The sequence below is a fragment of the Oncorhynchus keta genome, chromosome 24 (assembly GCF_023373465.1).
Source record: "Oncorhynchus keta strain PuntledgeMale-10-30-2019 chromosome 24, Oket_V2, whole genome shotgun sequence".
Taxonomy (NCBI): domain Eukaryota; kingdom Metazoa; phylum Chordata; class Actinopteri; order Salmoniformes; family Salmonidae; genus Oncorhynchus; species Oncorhynchus keta.
In genome coordinates this window covers 37,964,696-37,980,175 of record NC_068444.1, presented here as the reverse complement: position 1 = coordinate 37,980,175, position 15,480 = coordinate 37,964,696, and the positions used below count along the sequence as shown (strand labels likewise).

Sequence of the window (15,480 nt, the reverse complement as noted above, 5' to 3'; positions counted from 1 at the left end):
ATTGTAAATGCCCTTGTCTGTATGTTATATATACACATGTACACTGAACCAAAACATAAACGCAACATGCAACAATTTCAAAGATTTTACTGAGCTACAGTTCATAGAAGGAAATCAGTCAGTTGAAATAAATTCATTAGGCCTTAATCTATGGATTATCTTGTCAAATGAGAAATGCTCACTAACAGGGATGTGAACAAATTTATAGACAACATTTTTGAAAAATAAACTTTTTGTCCATATGGAACATTTCTGGGATCTTTTATTTCAGCTCATGAAACATGGGACCAATACTTTACATGTTGTGTTTATATTTTTGTTCAGTATATTTACATTTCCCCTTTCAATTATATATTATCAGACATACAGTGCATCTGGAAAGTATTCAGACACATTCACTTTTTCCACATTTTGTTACGTTACAGCATTATTCTAAAATTGATTAAACAGTTTTTTCCCCTCATCAATCGACACACAATACCCCATAATGACAAAGAAAAAACTGGTTTATATCATTTTTGGCTAATTTATAAAAATAAAAAAAACACTGAAATATGACATTTACATAAGTATTCAGAACCTTTACTCAGTACTTTGTTGAAGCACCTATGGCAGAGATTACAGCCTCGAGTCTTCTCTGGTATGACGCTACAAGCTTGGCACACCTGTATTTGGGGAGTTTCTCCCATTCTTCTCTGCAGATCCTCTCAAGCTCAGTCAGCTTGGATGGAGCGTAGCTGCACAGATTTTTCAGGTCTCTCTAGAGATTTTCAATCGGGTTCAAATCTGGGCTCCGGCTGGACCACTCAAGGACATTCAGAGAATTGTCCCGAAGCCACTCCTGCATAGTTTTGGCTGTGTTCTTAGGGTTGTTGTCCTGTTGGAAGGTGAACCTTCGCCCCAGTCTGAGCTCCTGAGCGCTCTGGAGCAGGTTTTCATCAAGGATCTCTCTCTTCTTTGCTCCGTTCATCTTTCCCTCGATTCTGACTAGTCTCCTAGTCCCTGCCGCTGAAAAACATCCCCACAGCATGATGCTGCCACCACCATGCTTCACCGTAGGGATAGTGCCAGCTTTCCTCCAGACGTGACACTTGCCATTTAGGCTCATCTTGGGATCAATCTTGGTTTCATCAGACCAGAGAATCTTGTTTCTCATGGTCTGAGAGTCATTTAGGTGCCTTTTGGAAAACTCCAAGCGGGCTATCATGTGCCTTTTACTGAGGAGTGGCTTCCGTCTGGCCACTACTATAATGGCCTGATTGGTGGAGTGCTGCAGAGATGGTTGTCCTTCTGGAAGGTTCTCCCATCTCCACAGAGGAACTCTGGAGCTCTGTCAGAGTGACCATTGGGTTCTTGGTCACCTGCTTGACTAAGGCCCTTCTTCCCCAATTGCTCAGTTTGGGCGGGCGGCCAGCTCTAGTTTTGGTGGTTCCAAACGTCTTCCATTTAAGAATGATGGAGGCCACTGTGTTCTTGGGGACCTTCAATGCTGCAGACATTTTTTTGAGCCTTCCCCAAATCTATGCCTCGACACAATCCTGTCACGGAGCTCGGCAGACAATTCTTCTGACATCATGGCTTGGTATTTGCTCTGATATGTCAACTGTGGGACCTTATATAGACAGGTATGTTCCTTTATAAAAAATAATGTCCAATAAATGTAGTTTACTACAGGTAGACTCCAATGATGTTGTAGAAACATCAAGGATGATCAATGCAAATGGGATGCACCTGAGCTCAATTTCAGTTTTTTGTATTTTAATAAATGTATAAAAAATGTCTAAAAACCTGTTTTCACTTTGTCTTTATGGGATATTGTGTGTAGATGAATGAGAATTAGGCTGTAAGGTAACATAATGTGGAAAAATGTAAGGGGTCTGAATACTTTCCGAATGCACTGTATTTTAGCACAGTTAGAATGGATTTGTATAATGCGTTTAGTTTGGATTACTTATCACTAAACCGCCCTTGAGGAGCTACTTGTTGTATTTGAATTACAGAGTAGGGGGATCACTGCAACATGTGTTTGAAGGCTCTTGACTCTGTGTGTCATGCAGCTCTTCGTTTGGTCACCAATCAGAGACATCTAACTCAACATTGGGATCTCTACACTGCGGTTGGATTTACACCACCAGCAACAGGCAGGCTCAAACACCGGTATATTCTTATTTATAAGGCCATTTTAAGAAAACTGACATCTTATCTATCGTCTCTTCTAGCACGAAATGAAAACACATATAAGCTCAGATCTCAATCGTGTTTCATGCTAAGAGTCCCGAAAGCTAGAACAGAGCATCGAAAGGACTTTCCATTACTCATTCCCTTGGTCTTGGAATTCCCTCCAAGCCAACCTAAAACTCCAGGACCTGGTGTCCCTGGAGGACTTCAAAGGACAAATTGGTTAACAGTTTGTTGAGACATGTAGTTCTTCCTAGTATTCACTAGTTCGTGTTGCCTTATGTAAGGAAGCATGTTGTGTTACTTCACACACACACACACACACACACACACACACATGCCTGCATGCCGCACACACATCCACTGTTTATTTGCTGTTGTACTTTTGCTGTTGTATTTGTGCTGTTGCCAGTTTCTTCTGTGTTGTCCGTCTTGTCTTACGTTGTTATGTTTAACGTTTTCTTTTATCCCAGCCCCCGCCCCCACAGGAGGCCTTTTGTCTCTTGCCAGGCCATCATTGTAAATAAGAATATGTTCTAATAGACCAGCCTGCTTAAATAAAGGTTCAATCAAAAAATCATATTTGTTTTACTATATCAGCACAGGTTGCAATCAATAAATACGTTGCATGTTCCAGCTGAGTTGGTTTATGAAATCAACCTATTATGAATTCACAACAAGCGTTGGGTTTGGATTAAAGACTAATCATTCAGCATGATTCTGCTAATTACTTCCATGAAAAAAGGCTCGCAATGGATAGTTTAATAGCTAAATACTGTACTTGGGCATTGCCGTCAACTTTTCACAACGTTTCAAAGTCTTTGGTCTTTAGTTGCAGGACGCCGATTGGGTAAATCTGTCCATATTCACATGTAAGCTACAGGACTGTAAGCTACAGGACTGTTTCGCTTGCACAGACTGGAATATGTTCATCCAATAACATTGAGGAGCTTACTACATCAGTCACCGGCATCATCAATAAGTGCATCGACGACATTGGCCCTACAGTGACTGTCCATACAGATCCCAAACCAAAAGCCATAGATTACAGGCAACATTTGCACTGAGCTAAAGGCTAGAGCTGCCGCTTTCAAGGAGCGGGACACTACCAGGATGCGTACTCAGAGCATGCGCTGACCAGCTAGCAAGTGCCTTCACTGACATTTTCAAACTCTCCCTGACCCAGTCAGTAATACCTACATGTTTCAAGCAGACCACCATAGACCTTGGGCCCAAGAACACCAAGATAACCTGTCTAAATGACTATTGCCATGTAGCACTCACATCTGTAGCCATGAACTGCTTTGAAAGGCTGGGCCTGGCTCACATCAACACCATCATTCCAGACACCCTGGACCCTCTCCAATTCACATATACCGCCCCAACAGATACAGAGATGCCGCCATCTCTATTGCACTCCACACTTCCCTCGCCCACCTGGACAAGAGGAATTCTTATGTGAGAATGCTGTTCATTGACTATACCTCAGTGTTCAACGTCATTGTGCCCTCCATGCGTACGCCCCCATCCACATCGACAGGGCTGTGGTGGAGCGGGTAGAGAGCTTCAAGTTCCTCCTTGTCCACATCTCTAAGAAATGATCATGGCCCAGAACACACACACCAACACAATCGCGAAGAAGGCACGACAACACAGCTTCCCCCTCAGGAGGCTGAAAAGATTTGGCACAGGCCCTCAGATCCTCAAAAATGTTCTACAGCTGCACCTTTGAGAACATCTGGAATGGCTGCGTCGCCGCTTGTTATGGCAACTGCTTTGCATCCGACCACACAGCACTACAGAGGGTAGTGCGTAAGTACCAGTATACCATTGGTCTGAGCTCCCTGTCATCCAGGACCTCAACACCAGGCAGTGTCAGAGGAAGGCCCTAAAAATGGTCAAATACTCCAGTGACACGGCAAGTGGTACCGATGAACCAAGTCTGGGACCAACAGGACCCTGAACAGCTTCGACCCACAAGCCATCAAGACTGCTACTGTAAATAGTTAACCAATAGCTACCCAGACTGTGCATTCACCCTTTTTGACTCATCACATATGTTGCGGCTCCTGTTTATTATCTATCCTGTTGCCTAGTCACTTTATCCCTACCTATATGTACATGTCTACCTCAATTACCTCGTACCCCCGCACATCGACTTGCTAGTGGTACCTCGTGTATATAGCCAAGTTATCTTTACTCATTGTGAATTTATTCCTTGTGTTATTATTATTATTGTTCTATTATAGTATTTTTTTTCTTTCTTTTCTCTCTATATTGTTGGGAAGCACCCATAAGTAAGCATTTCACTGTTAGTCTACACCTCTTGGTTACGAAGCATGTGACAAATACAATGTGATTTGACCAATTAGGACTGTGTAATAATATTTGCCATGGATTTACCCAAAATGAATCCCAAAATCACTGTCTTAATCAAACAACCAAAACATCTTGTTTTGATTATTCTCAGTTATAAAAGCTCCAAAGCATCCATGAAAACAACACAAAATGTTTTGTCACACTATCTAACACTTTGTCACACACAAATCTAACTCTCTTCAACGCAGTGAAAATAAACAGCAATGAGTGCCATCCCAACTCCACAACCAGAATGAACTACCGTTCTAGTGACTAAAACACAGGTCTTAGGATAGGAACAGTGATCCTTCTACAAAGTAGAACCAGTTTCAACCAGGTTTGATCTGGGGCTCTTGGAGGCCACACGCCCACACCTTCAATAAGTCACCAATGCGGTGGAACACTTAAATCCTCTCCTCTCTTCCAAGGTGTGCTACGTCAGGGCCCTTCGGAGTGCACACTCAGTACGCAGGGCCACAGCAAGTGAAGAGCTGGGTCAGAGCTTAAGGGATGAGGTCCCTCCGTGGAAGAGCCTCAATAATGCCTATCCCTACGACACTGAACTGAACACGATCTCTCTATCTACGCTCATGATGGCCTGGATGAATATCCGTCTGGGAAATTCAGGGCTAACAGAGTGGGGGTGGTGGGGGTGTGATGTGCTTCGAGGACAGCTGGGAGGCTGCTCAGGGGGTAATAACAGGCTGAACCAGAATGTCATCTTGTCTACAGAGACGGATTCCTCTTACTTGCCACCGTCCCCCTTCCCATCATCATAATCCATTTCCCTCTCTCCTTCCCTCTCTCCTTCCCTCTCTCTGCACCCTCGTCTATCCATAACCGTACAAATTCGCCATGGGCTCCTTTCAATCTCAGAAATTGCTGTGGCGGTAGTGTTTGCCCACAGGAGCGGTACTCTGATAATGGTCTTGTCCTCTTTGCCACGGCTATTTTTCTTTTAATTAAGCAGTTCTTCCCTCTGTTTTACTTTGGATTTCGTTTGTGGCAATGAAGGAATAGTAAAGCTGACATTTAATGAAGTTTACTGTCGGGTTTAATTCATTGAGCAGGCACAATTCAAACAAATCACACTTAAAATGCCGTGCTGTGGGAATTGTCACAAATGAATGCAGTCATCTACAGAAGATAAAAGCAGGTCTATTTTTCATTCTTCCTTTAGTGCCATGATAGCATATGAGTAGTAGATGTGCAACTCGGGTCCTTGTCCTTCGTCTCAATTCTTTGCGTAACAGCCTTAACTTAATACAACAGCCTGTTTTGAGCAAAGCAGAGGAAGCATATGTCTCTTACACCCAGATATTTCTCCTCCTTGCAGGATCCTGGAGCTGCAGGAAAAAGGAGACCTGGACATCCTGAAGCAGAAGTGGTGGCCGCGTACGGGCCGATGTGACCTCAACAGCCACTCCAACGCCACACCCGACGGGAGGTCCCTGAAGCTGCACAGCTTTGCCGGTGTCTTCTGTGTCCTGGCCGCCGGACTGCTGCTGGCCTGCCTGGTTGCCGGCCTGGAGATGTGGTGGAACAGCAACCGCTGCGGGCAAGAGCAGCCCAAAGAGGTGACCGAGCACAGAGCCCGGAGGACAGGGCAGCAGGGGGAGGACACTGCCACACTCTACTTTAAGGATCCAGCCGCAGACCACAGTCCCGATTTAGTTGAGCTCCAGTACACGCAGTTATAGATTGTGCTCTGATTGAAATCAAATTTGGTCCCTCTAATCTATCCCCCCTCTTCTCTGAAACCAAATCCATCTGTTTTTGTATGGCATACGTACCTCACACAGCTCACAGATAAAGACGGATCCCCCTCATCATTTTCTTACTAATATATTTCCATCTTGATTATTGATATTTTTGGGAAACTCTTCCAATTTGATCATCGCTGTATGTTAATCACATCATCGGTGTATGTTAATCACATCATCGGTGTATGTTAATCACATCATCGGTGTATGTTAATCACATCATCGGTGTATGTTAATCACATCATCGGTGTATGTTAATCACATCATCGGTGTATGTTAATCACATCATCGGTGTATGTTAATCACATCATCGGTGTATGTTAATCACATCATCGGTGTATGTTAATCACATCATCGGTGTATGTTAATCACATCATCGGTGTATGTTAATCACATCATCGGTGTATGTTAATCACATCATCGGTGTATGTTAATCACATCATCGGTGTATGTTAATCACATCATCGGTGTATGTTAATCACATCATCGGTGTATGTTAATCACATCATCGGTGTATGTTAATCACATCATCGGTGTATGTTAATCACATCATCGGTGTATGTTAATCACATCATCGGTGTATGTTAATCACACATCATCGGTGTATGTTAATCATAAACCCTTAAGCTGCCTTTAGGATAACAAACTGCCCAACCAATATGTTTTTTTTGAGATAAGCTATTCCTGCATTTCTCACAAGTCTCTTACTAATATGTCAGAACAACTGATTTCAGGCAGTGATGAGCATCAGTCCCCAGCACATTTTCCAGTCACATACTTTGTATTGAATTATTGTCAAAACCTTTCTCACTCAGACAAAGTTTTGCCATTTTCAATTCAGCAAGATTCTCTGTAGGGATATTAACTAACTATATCCAGATTAAATGCATAGAAATAGAATAAAAAGAACAGACAAATCACTGACTTGAAAGGTTATACCCATTCAGTTAATTCAAGTTCTATGCAATTAATCCTATCCGATAGGTGAAATCGACATATATAACTTTTGAAAAACTCCTCCCAGAGGATTACACTTTCAAAGGGAGATTCGAACACCCTTTTAAATGTCTTATTTCAGAGTAGATCCACGTATCTATTTGATTCATGTCAATGTGAATCAGCCAAATATGAAATATGACATTTCTGAGAAAACGTCAGTATCGAGTTTGTTTTAAGTTCCCTGTGACATTAGTGTTCCTGAAAAACCCATCGATTACCAACACAGTTCCTTACCCTGAATTGTGAACACAATTACACTGCCTACCACAGAGAACCATTTTAATTGATTCTCGTAAGACTTTCCCCTGATAAGTGCCTGCTAAACTGATTGACACCGACTACACCTTTATACCTCATTGCCAGTTCACGTTAAGCCTTTCGTATTAGTTTAATCCACTCAAGTTACTGCGATGGTGTGAACATGTCTAACGAGGCCTCTCACATGAGAGAGTTACTCTCCCCTTGCATGTGACATGGGACAGGTTAAGGCTTGACATGGATCCGTAAACTAAAGTGTGAGCAGAAACAGGATGTTTGCACAGCAATAAGAGCCACTACATCTGTCCAACCCAGTCCATAATCCCTAGTAAATTCCCTGTGTGACGTCTTATTGCAATTATATGTCAATGTGGACATCCATACGTTTTTATTCTTGACTGTTCTATGATCTCGTGCAGGTTACTAAGGATTACAGACTGGCAAGGGTTTCTGGTCCATTGACATATAATGACATTACCACTGCTTCACCGGAAGGGAGGAAGGACATTTGGACAGAGAGAGAAAGAGACTGGGATGAAGCAGAAGCTATTGACACAGGTCAGAATAGAGCTCCTAAGATCTGATTTGTGCTGCTGCATTAAAGAGGCACTCTGAACTCTCCGATTGGGCATGGGGGGGGCATCTTGATCTAAAACTCCACAACACCATCTCATCTCTGGCAATCTTCTATTCTCTGATTGTTGTTCTGTTTCTTCCCCATTTTTGGTTAGTTGCTTTTGTGGTGGATGGATGCGTGCATGACCAAGGACTTGTCTCTCACCCTCACGTAGAAACATTGTACGGGGGTGAAATAAAAGGAAGTTAATTCAACGACATTTTCTATGAACTACCTCACTATGATGCTTTGTGAAGGTATTTATTATGCCTTTTACAGACATTGTTATAACACATGTTATACGCAGTACATAACTCTAAGTGGGTTCGTCCAGTCTGACGAAGATGGTGTACAGAACGTGGTACAGGGATGACCTACGATACAGGAAGTATGCACAGTGATCATAGTCTTATGCATACGGAGGCCACTTTGAAAACGGCTTACTCAAGTCCTAGATAAATCCTTCGATCAAGTGTCAGGCCACCATGGGTGGATAGAGTGGTTTTCTAGTTTGATGTTTTACGAATTGTTTTTGCATTACGAAAGCTTTCACTCTGCAGAGCATGTTGTTATTTCCCCTCAACATAAATCAACACACTCTTATTAAAACACTGGTGCAGTGGTTTGATTTTAGGCGGTTAATTTGTTTTCGGCGTGCTGCCAATGCCGACAAGATTAGAAACATATTTTAATGCGGCGCCAGTCTGCTAAAACAATAGCCTTGGCTGAGATGTTTTAATTCGCTTTAAGAGTTTTTTTTTGATGATACAGAGCTGATACCGTCGTAAATTCATTCCCACAATCAATGTCTCTGTTGATGAAGTCTTCAGAACATGTGGAATCAAGATTACATTTGCACATTCCGGACGGCTCGAGCTGATATGGGAAGCACTGAGAAAACACAGTTGTTTGTCTGTAACTTGACATTGATGAAGGCCGTCATTGTGAATAAGAATTTGTTCTTAATTGACTTGCCTAGTTAAATAAAGGTTAAATAAAAAGAAATGTAATCTTGGTCGATCAAGATTGACTAAATGGCTTAGCATTTAGGACCTCCTCTGTGCTGTGTTATGATGGCATAATGTGCTTATGACAGGCAGTTGATATTGACAAGAGGAAGAGTCAATTTGATGTGGCACTGATCCCATTGAAAGGTCATGGCTTCTGATGGTCAAATGACTAACACACACAGTGTGTCATTACGAGAGGAGTCAGTTGATTTCCAGGTATTTCTGTACGTAGCATAAAATAGCAAATCATCATCGGTCTTCGTAGAAACACATTTCTGATAACGTCTTCCATTCCAGAACATGTCTTATTTTCATTGGTTGGGATTTGTGCTCCACATATAGAATCTTAACCTTTGCAGTTTGTTGTGTTGTATATGTACTGCACATAAGGATCAACTTGGATTTTGTCTCCATATTCAGTTTTTTTTTACTAATATCATCGCTGAGTCAGACCATCACTGGAGCCAAGTTATGCCTGCCTCCAAAGTAGCCATTTGCAATAGTCTAGTGTAGCGTCCAAGTGCTAGGACACGTCTCCTGATTGGCTAGTGATACCTGCTACCCTGAAGTATGTTTTGTCCTCTACCTTTCAATGTCCCAATGTAGCATTTTTTTGTCAGCCAAGGACCTGACGTGTCAATTAGCTTATAACACGTATGCATAACTACAGTCATCCAAAGACACATACATCTGTCAGCCTCAGCAGCTCAGATGTATTAAATATAGTGATCTGATATCAGATCGATTCACCTGGCCAACATCAGTAAGTCATTGATTGAGAGGTAGTGCTGAGCGATCAACCAAAATGTTGGTTATTTTTCGTTTTTTAAATAACTAATTGGCCGAAGTCAGTTTAATTATTTGAATTCCATTTCATTTTTTTCCTGCTCAGTTTCTGTAGAGATAAATCAGATCAAGATCGAACTGTGCAATGTACTAGGGAGTTGTAGTTTCCAATAGGCCAATATTCTTCGTAGTTTAGCGCAGAACACCTGGTAATTAACTACAATGATCATAATACATTGCGCACCCATTTACTTGTCCGGTCTGTGTGGAGCAGACACAGAGACCTCTTTGATGGAGAGAAGAGAGAAGGTGCGAGAGGGATAGAGAGCAGTTGCTTTGCGAGGTATCTCTACCTGAAAATACAAGATCTAAGTGAGTGATAGTTGGTATTCAGCAGTCATAAAAGTATGCCTTATTTACTTCAAACCTACTAAAATAGTGATTTTGTCAGACAGGCAGCATATCTATAGAGATTAGATGATGACTTGGAATGAAATACAGTCAAATAAAACAAATATTTTATTCAAGTAATGTGAATAAATTATGGTTGTAATGGGCACATTACCCGCATAGTGCGTTTAATATATAACAATTTTAATTATTAAAAAAAAAATGAAGACGGGTGATAATTTTTTAATAACTAAATCGAAATTGAACCAACCTCAAAAAGCACTAATCGCTCAGCACTATTGAGAGGTAGAACGGACACTGTATAAGCCCATATGTGGCCATCTAAACAGGACACCAATACATTATCTCAACTTTACTTCAATATACTGTAGCATCAGCAATGAAGCCTAAGGTTACATGGTGCCCCAGATCAGTCAGTAGAGGTTAGGATGTAGCTTGGCTCCAGCATTGGTGTCGTCTGTCAAAGATTTGACACCTCTTACTAAACATCAAACTGTCTATGTCCACTGGCCAAGTTTGATTTCAAGGTGCACATTCTATACACCTGTAATTGAGTCACCTCAATTCCAATTGGGCACTTAAAACAGACATTACTCAATCAGCATGTTGAGTGAAACACTCAGAGGCTTGGGAAACAAACCACCTCAAAAAAGCTAAGGAAGAGGAGAGGGAACCTAAATGCATGGAGCTGGTGAAAAGCCTGAGAATCCCATGGAGAACAGCCCATCTCAGCCTCTGTGTCCCTTCCTCCCCCTCTCTCTTTCACCCTCTAGGACAAGGAGGTGAATCTGGAACAGGTGCATCAGCGTATGAACAGTCTTATGGACGAGGACATGGCACACAAGCAGATCCCTGGCCCGTCTATCGAGATCTCTGCGCTGGACATCGACAGCATGCAGCCCAGCCGGCAGCTGGAGTCTGTGCGGGACTACCCGGGCAGGGGCCTGTCTGTGAGCACCTATCTCCCGGGGGAGGGCCATGGGGTGGGCCTGGGTCGGACACTAGCTCAGGGCCCTGGCAGCACACTCCCCCACCACCCCCCCAGCAGCTCCACCATCCCCTCCATTCAGTGCAAACACAGAGCTCCCAACGGGGGTCTGTTCCGACTGAGTCCCGCCAAGACACCCATGCCAATGTCTTACCAGGGAGTTCCCGGAGGACCCATCCCAGAAGCCATTGAGCCCACCCACAGTACATCCATCTGATGGTGCCTCAACGTCACATCTCCTACCCCTCACCTGATTTTTGTGGGGTATTATTTGTGGGGGGGAATAAATAAATAAAAAAATTGGGAAAGTGTGCAAACAAGAGAAATAAGAGATTTTTATTACCTGTTGAACAACCGACATCAAAGGAAAAGCAAATTTTTTTTGTATATATTTGTAAATACTGAGAGAACGAAGTGAAGTTAAAGTGTATTTTGAATATTCTCAATTTTTCAAGTTGAGTTATAAAAAAACTAAATAAGATGAAAAAAAAATGAAAAAAAATGACTGTTTGAATGGCTTTGTAAATTTTGTTCTATATGAATAATGACGCAAATTCATTGTGATTGTTTTCTAAGTGCCGAAAAATGTCTCTCCACAGTTCATTCTTAGATTACCATTCACCATAGGACATAATGTTGAACTCCAACTGTTATGCACCTCTTTAACAACCTTATACTTCAGTATCAGATAAGAATATTCCAAATAGATGGAATCATTTTGTTTGTAAGACATATATACATTTTTCAAGTTTTTTTTCCTTCTTTTTCTAACTTAAAGTCTTGGTGAATCATTGTTTAAGGCTGAAACTGAAGTAAACATTGTTTCTCATGAGTTCTACAGATTTATGAAATGGATGGTACTTCATTAAGTTCAATTTCAGCCCTATTATGTTGTCAAAGACAGAGGGAGATACAGTGCCAGTCAGCCCCCAACAGCAAAGAAAGGCAGTCCTAGTGGTACTAGTGCCGTGTACAGCATAACATCAGCCACGCTAAGGGAATGTTCAAAAGGAATCTGACATAAATCATGATTGAATCGTGCCCCTTCCAGTGTATGCTACATGTTTCCTTGATTGAGTGGAAGGGATGTATAAAACAAAACTTTTATTTTTACATTTAACAAAAAAAAAGGCTCATTTTAGGAAAAAATAGATGTATTCATTTCGTACTTAAGGATTTATTGTTGAAAAGCTGTATACCGGTTCTCCTTTCAGAGCAGTGGAGTCTTTGGAACTGCAGAGGGAGAAAAGTAGATATATAATATCTCATATTTATCATTTGTAATAGAGCAATTATCACCAAGGAAGATGGAAGATAAAAGAGTGATATCAAAATCATGAACTATTAGTGTTGGTAATAGCAGTTCAGGTGGCATATCCTAATGTCTAAATTCTGATGGAGCTCTGTTCATAAAACAAACAGAATTTCCCCATCAATTAACCTGGGCACATTGCAAAGCAGCAGTTTATGTCACATTTCCAACTGAAGATGAACTGCAAAACTTTACCAAGACTTTCATAAGTGCAATTAAAATGCAATTATGTCCTGCAGTATACTTTTTGTTTCTGTTTATTTCCTTTAGCCTGTCATTCTGGAAAACTCATTGCTAGGAAGTGAGATAGTGAATGTCAATCTCAGTGGTTATATTGTGTTGTCGTTCGTCACATCCTATATGCACAATACAACGTGTACCAGGAGTACTGATCGGTGATCTATACTCATACTGTTAAAAAGGTTTTCATTTACTGGATTGTCCTTACCTCTTGGAAAATGTAACCAATTTCCCTGCAGAGCCATTGAGGGAAAGCAAAGAAGGATAATTAAGTGATGTCATGAGAATAAACAGAACTACCATACCTCAAAGTGAGAGAATCATGTTTCGCATCACCCGTTCTCCGCTCATGCTTCTCGAACAAAATTGGCGAGGTTGTAAAGCCGTAATATTTTGTACAAGTACAAGTACTTACTAATGTGAACCAAAGTGATCTCATTTTACACTGTGTTCTGCATACAACCAGTGGCTCTGATCAGCTAGCTAACAGTGGTGAAAAGGAAGTCCCACGTTACTGTACTGTAAGGGTTTAGTGTGTTTCACTGCCTTACTGTATACCCCCCGGTTACTGTCCACACCACAATATTATAGAAAATATTATAGAAAGCTATCATACCATATAGTCTGTAAAAGTACATCTAAGGGAGACTCTTATTTTATTTATGAATATGCTGCTTGGAGTTTCTTAATCTTTAATAAAGAAATATGGTTTACACATGTTTGTTTCTATGATTCACGGGCATGTGATGATAGATAACCCGTACAGTACATTTGCATGTGCCAGTATTATAAACCATTTGTCCTATATTCATTTATTTTTAAACATTATGAAAACATTAACATTTTATTTTGATCTTTGAAAACCAATTCTAGTACTAACTGATATCATAGAAGTCACGTCTGCCTTGCTTTATTTGCTTTAATTCTCTCGTTATGATATAAATGAAAATCATCCCTTTGAGGTGGTGCTCTGTTAACTGGCCAACATGAAGGAAATGATTCCAACAGATAGCTGAGGATGACAGAATAGACCAATCAACAAGTTCTCTTCATCACAACAGGGCCTTTTACTTACGCCTAGGGCTGTTGTGGTGACCCTATTACCGCCACACCGGCGGTCACGAGTCATGAAGGCAGTCAAATTCCACAGGCTTCTCCAAGCTCTGATGCTGCTGATGGTCATTAGTAGCCTATCAAACTTGCTAACTGCCTGGTACTCAGCACTCTATTGTTCCTCTAATCACTCTGACATCAATGCAAATGTATTTGAAAATCTAATCAAACACTTCATGAGAGCCCATGATGGCTGCTAATAAACAGACGAGGATCCCATCGGCTTTCTATAGGCTAGGCCTACTATATTTATTTCTCAACGTTCCTAATATTAAGCACATTGCTTATATTTACAACAGGAGTATAGCATACCTGGCTGGCATGAAAATAAACCACGAGGAAAAGTGTCCTCCATTCGCTATTTAAGTGCATAGATGTATTCTTTCCGATGCCCCTGTTTTGATACAGGTGCATGATAATGGTCCATTCTACATCAAAACAAATGTCACACATATATGATTTAGTATATGTAAAGATTAAATCAAAAATAGTCTGATGGGTGACAATATTAGCCTATCAGTTGAGAATGATATATTATCACTTGTGAATGATGCCCAGCATAAGAAACAATGACTTTTTTTGCGACCTTTTTCTAATCGCACACCTCATGTAGCCTAGCCCACAGGCCTATATGTTTTAATAAGGTTTGTATCACAACTAAAGTGGCCAAATAACTTCTTAAAATTAAGCACATTAATCCTCTTTCCAAGAGATGTAGAGCCTACTGGCCTATAAGCAGCGCATGAATTTCATGTTTGGGGAAGACCATTTTCACCATAGAAATGCACCTTCAGAATAAAAGCAGTACATGCATATTTGCATTTGCGGTCACTTTTGATAATGGTGTTTTCTGCTGTTGGGTTCTGAGAATGTGAATAGGGAAGTGATCACATGTGGCAGGAATTTGTAAGGGGAGAGAGCCATGAACTAGTGATGAGGGGGGGGGTGGTCGAGGTCAGGTCAGGTGACGTTAAGGGAGAAATAAAAGTTTATGGCCCGTATCACTTAGTGTCCTGCCTAGCAGTAAAGACACAATGTTTGTACAGATGTGTAGGAGGAGACTCAGCCTAGGAGGAAGGATTAAATATCAGTGCTTGTATGAAAATGTTTTTGTCTAATGCAGCTGTATTGACATTCTGGGAAGAATAAACTTGGTTAACCTTTCATACTGTCCATTGAGTTTTTTACTCAGAGAATTAGAACCGAACAGTTGGCGCTGCGAGCAGGGTTCGCCACGATTTGTAGTCAAACCAGAGAGTCCAGATGAGTGGAGCAGGAGCTGGCAACAAACAAGGTAGGCACAGTTCCTACACCTGTTTCCACTCATTTTGACACCTTGGGGAGATGAGAATCATTGGCTGAACAATTATAGGAATACGGAGCTAGAAAGCCTACGTTCATTCAGCAGGCCCATTGTGTTACGATCGGTCGTAGCTTTGTGGTATATA

At 41.4% G+C, this 15,480-nt stretch overlaps 1 protein-coding gene across 1 annotated transcript in view; it reads left to right on the top strand.

Moving 5' to 3' along the window:
* LOC118357752 (glutamate receptor ionotropic, delta-1-like) overlaps window positions 1-13,476 on the top strand; it is a 200,854-nt gene extending 187,378 nt beyond the window's left edge. The window contains exons 13-14 of the mRNA XM_052478299.1: window positions 5,873-6,113; window positions 11,153-13,476. Of these exons, the coding sequence (XP_052334259.1) occupies window positions 5,873-6,113; window positions 11,153-11,584 (673 nt within the window). The 3' untranslated portion in view covers window positions 11,585-13,476. The remainder of the gene's footprint in view (window positions 1-5,872; window positions 6,114-11,152) is intronic.
* Window positions 13,477-15,480: the final 2,004 nt, after the last annotated feature.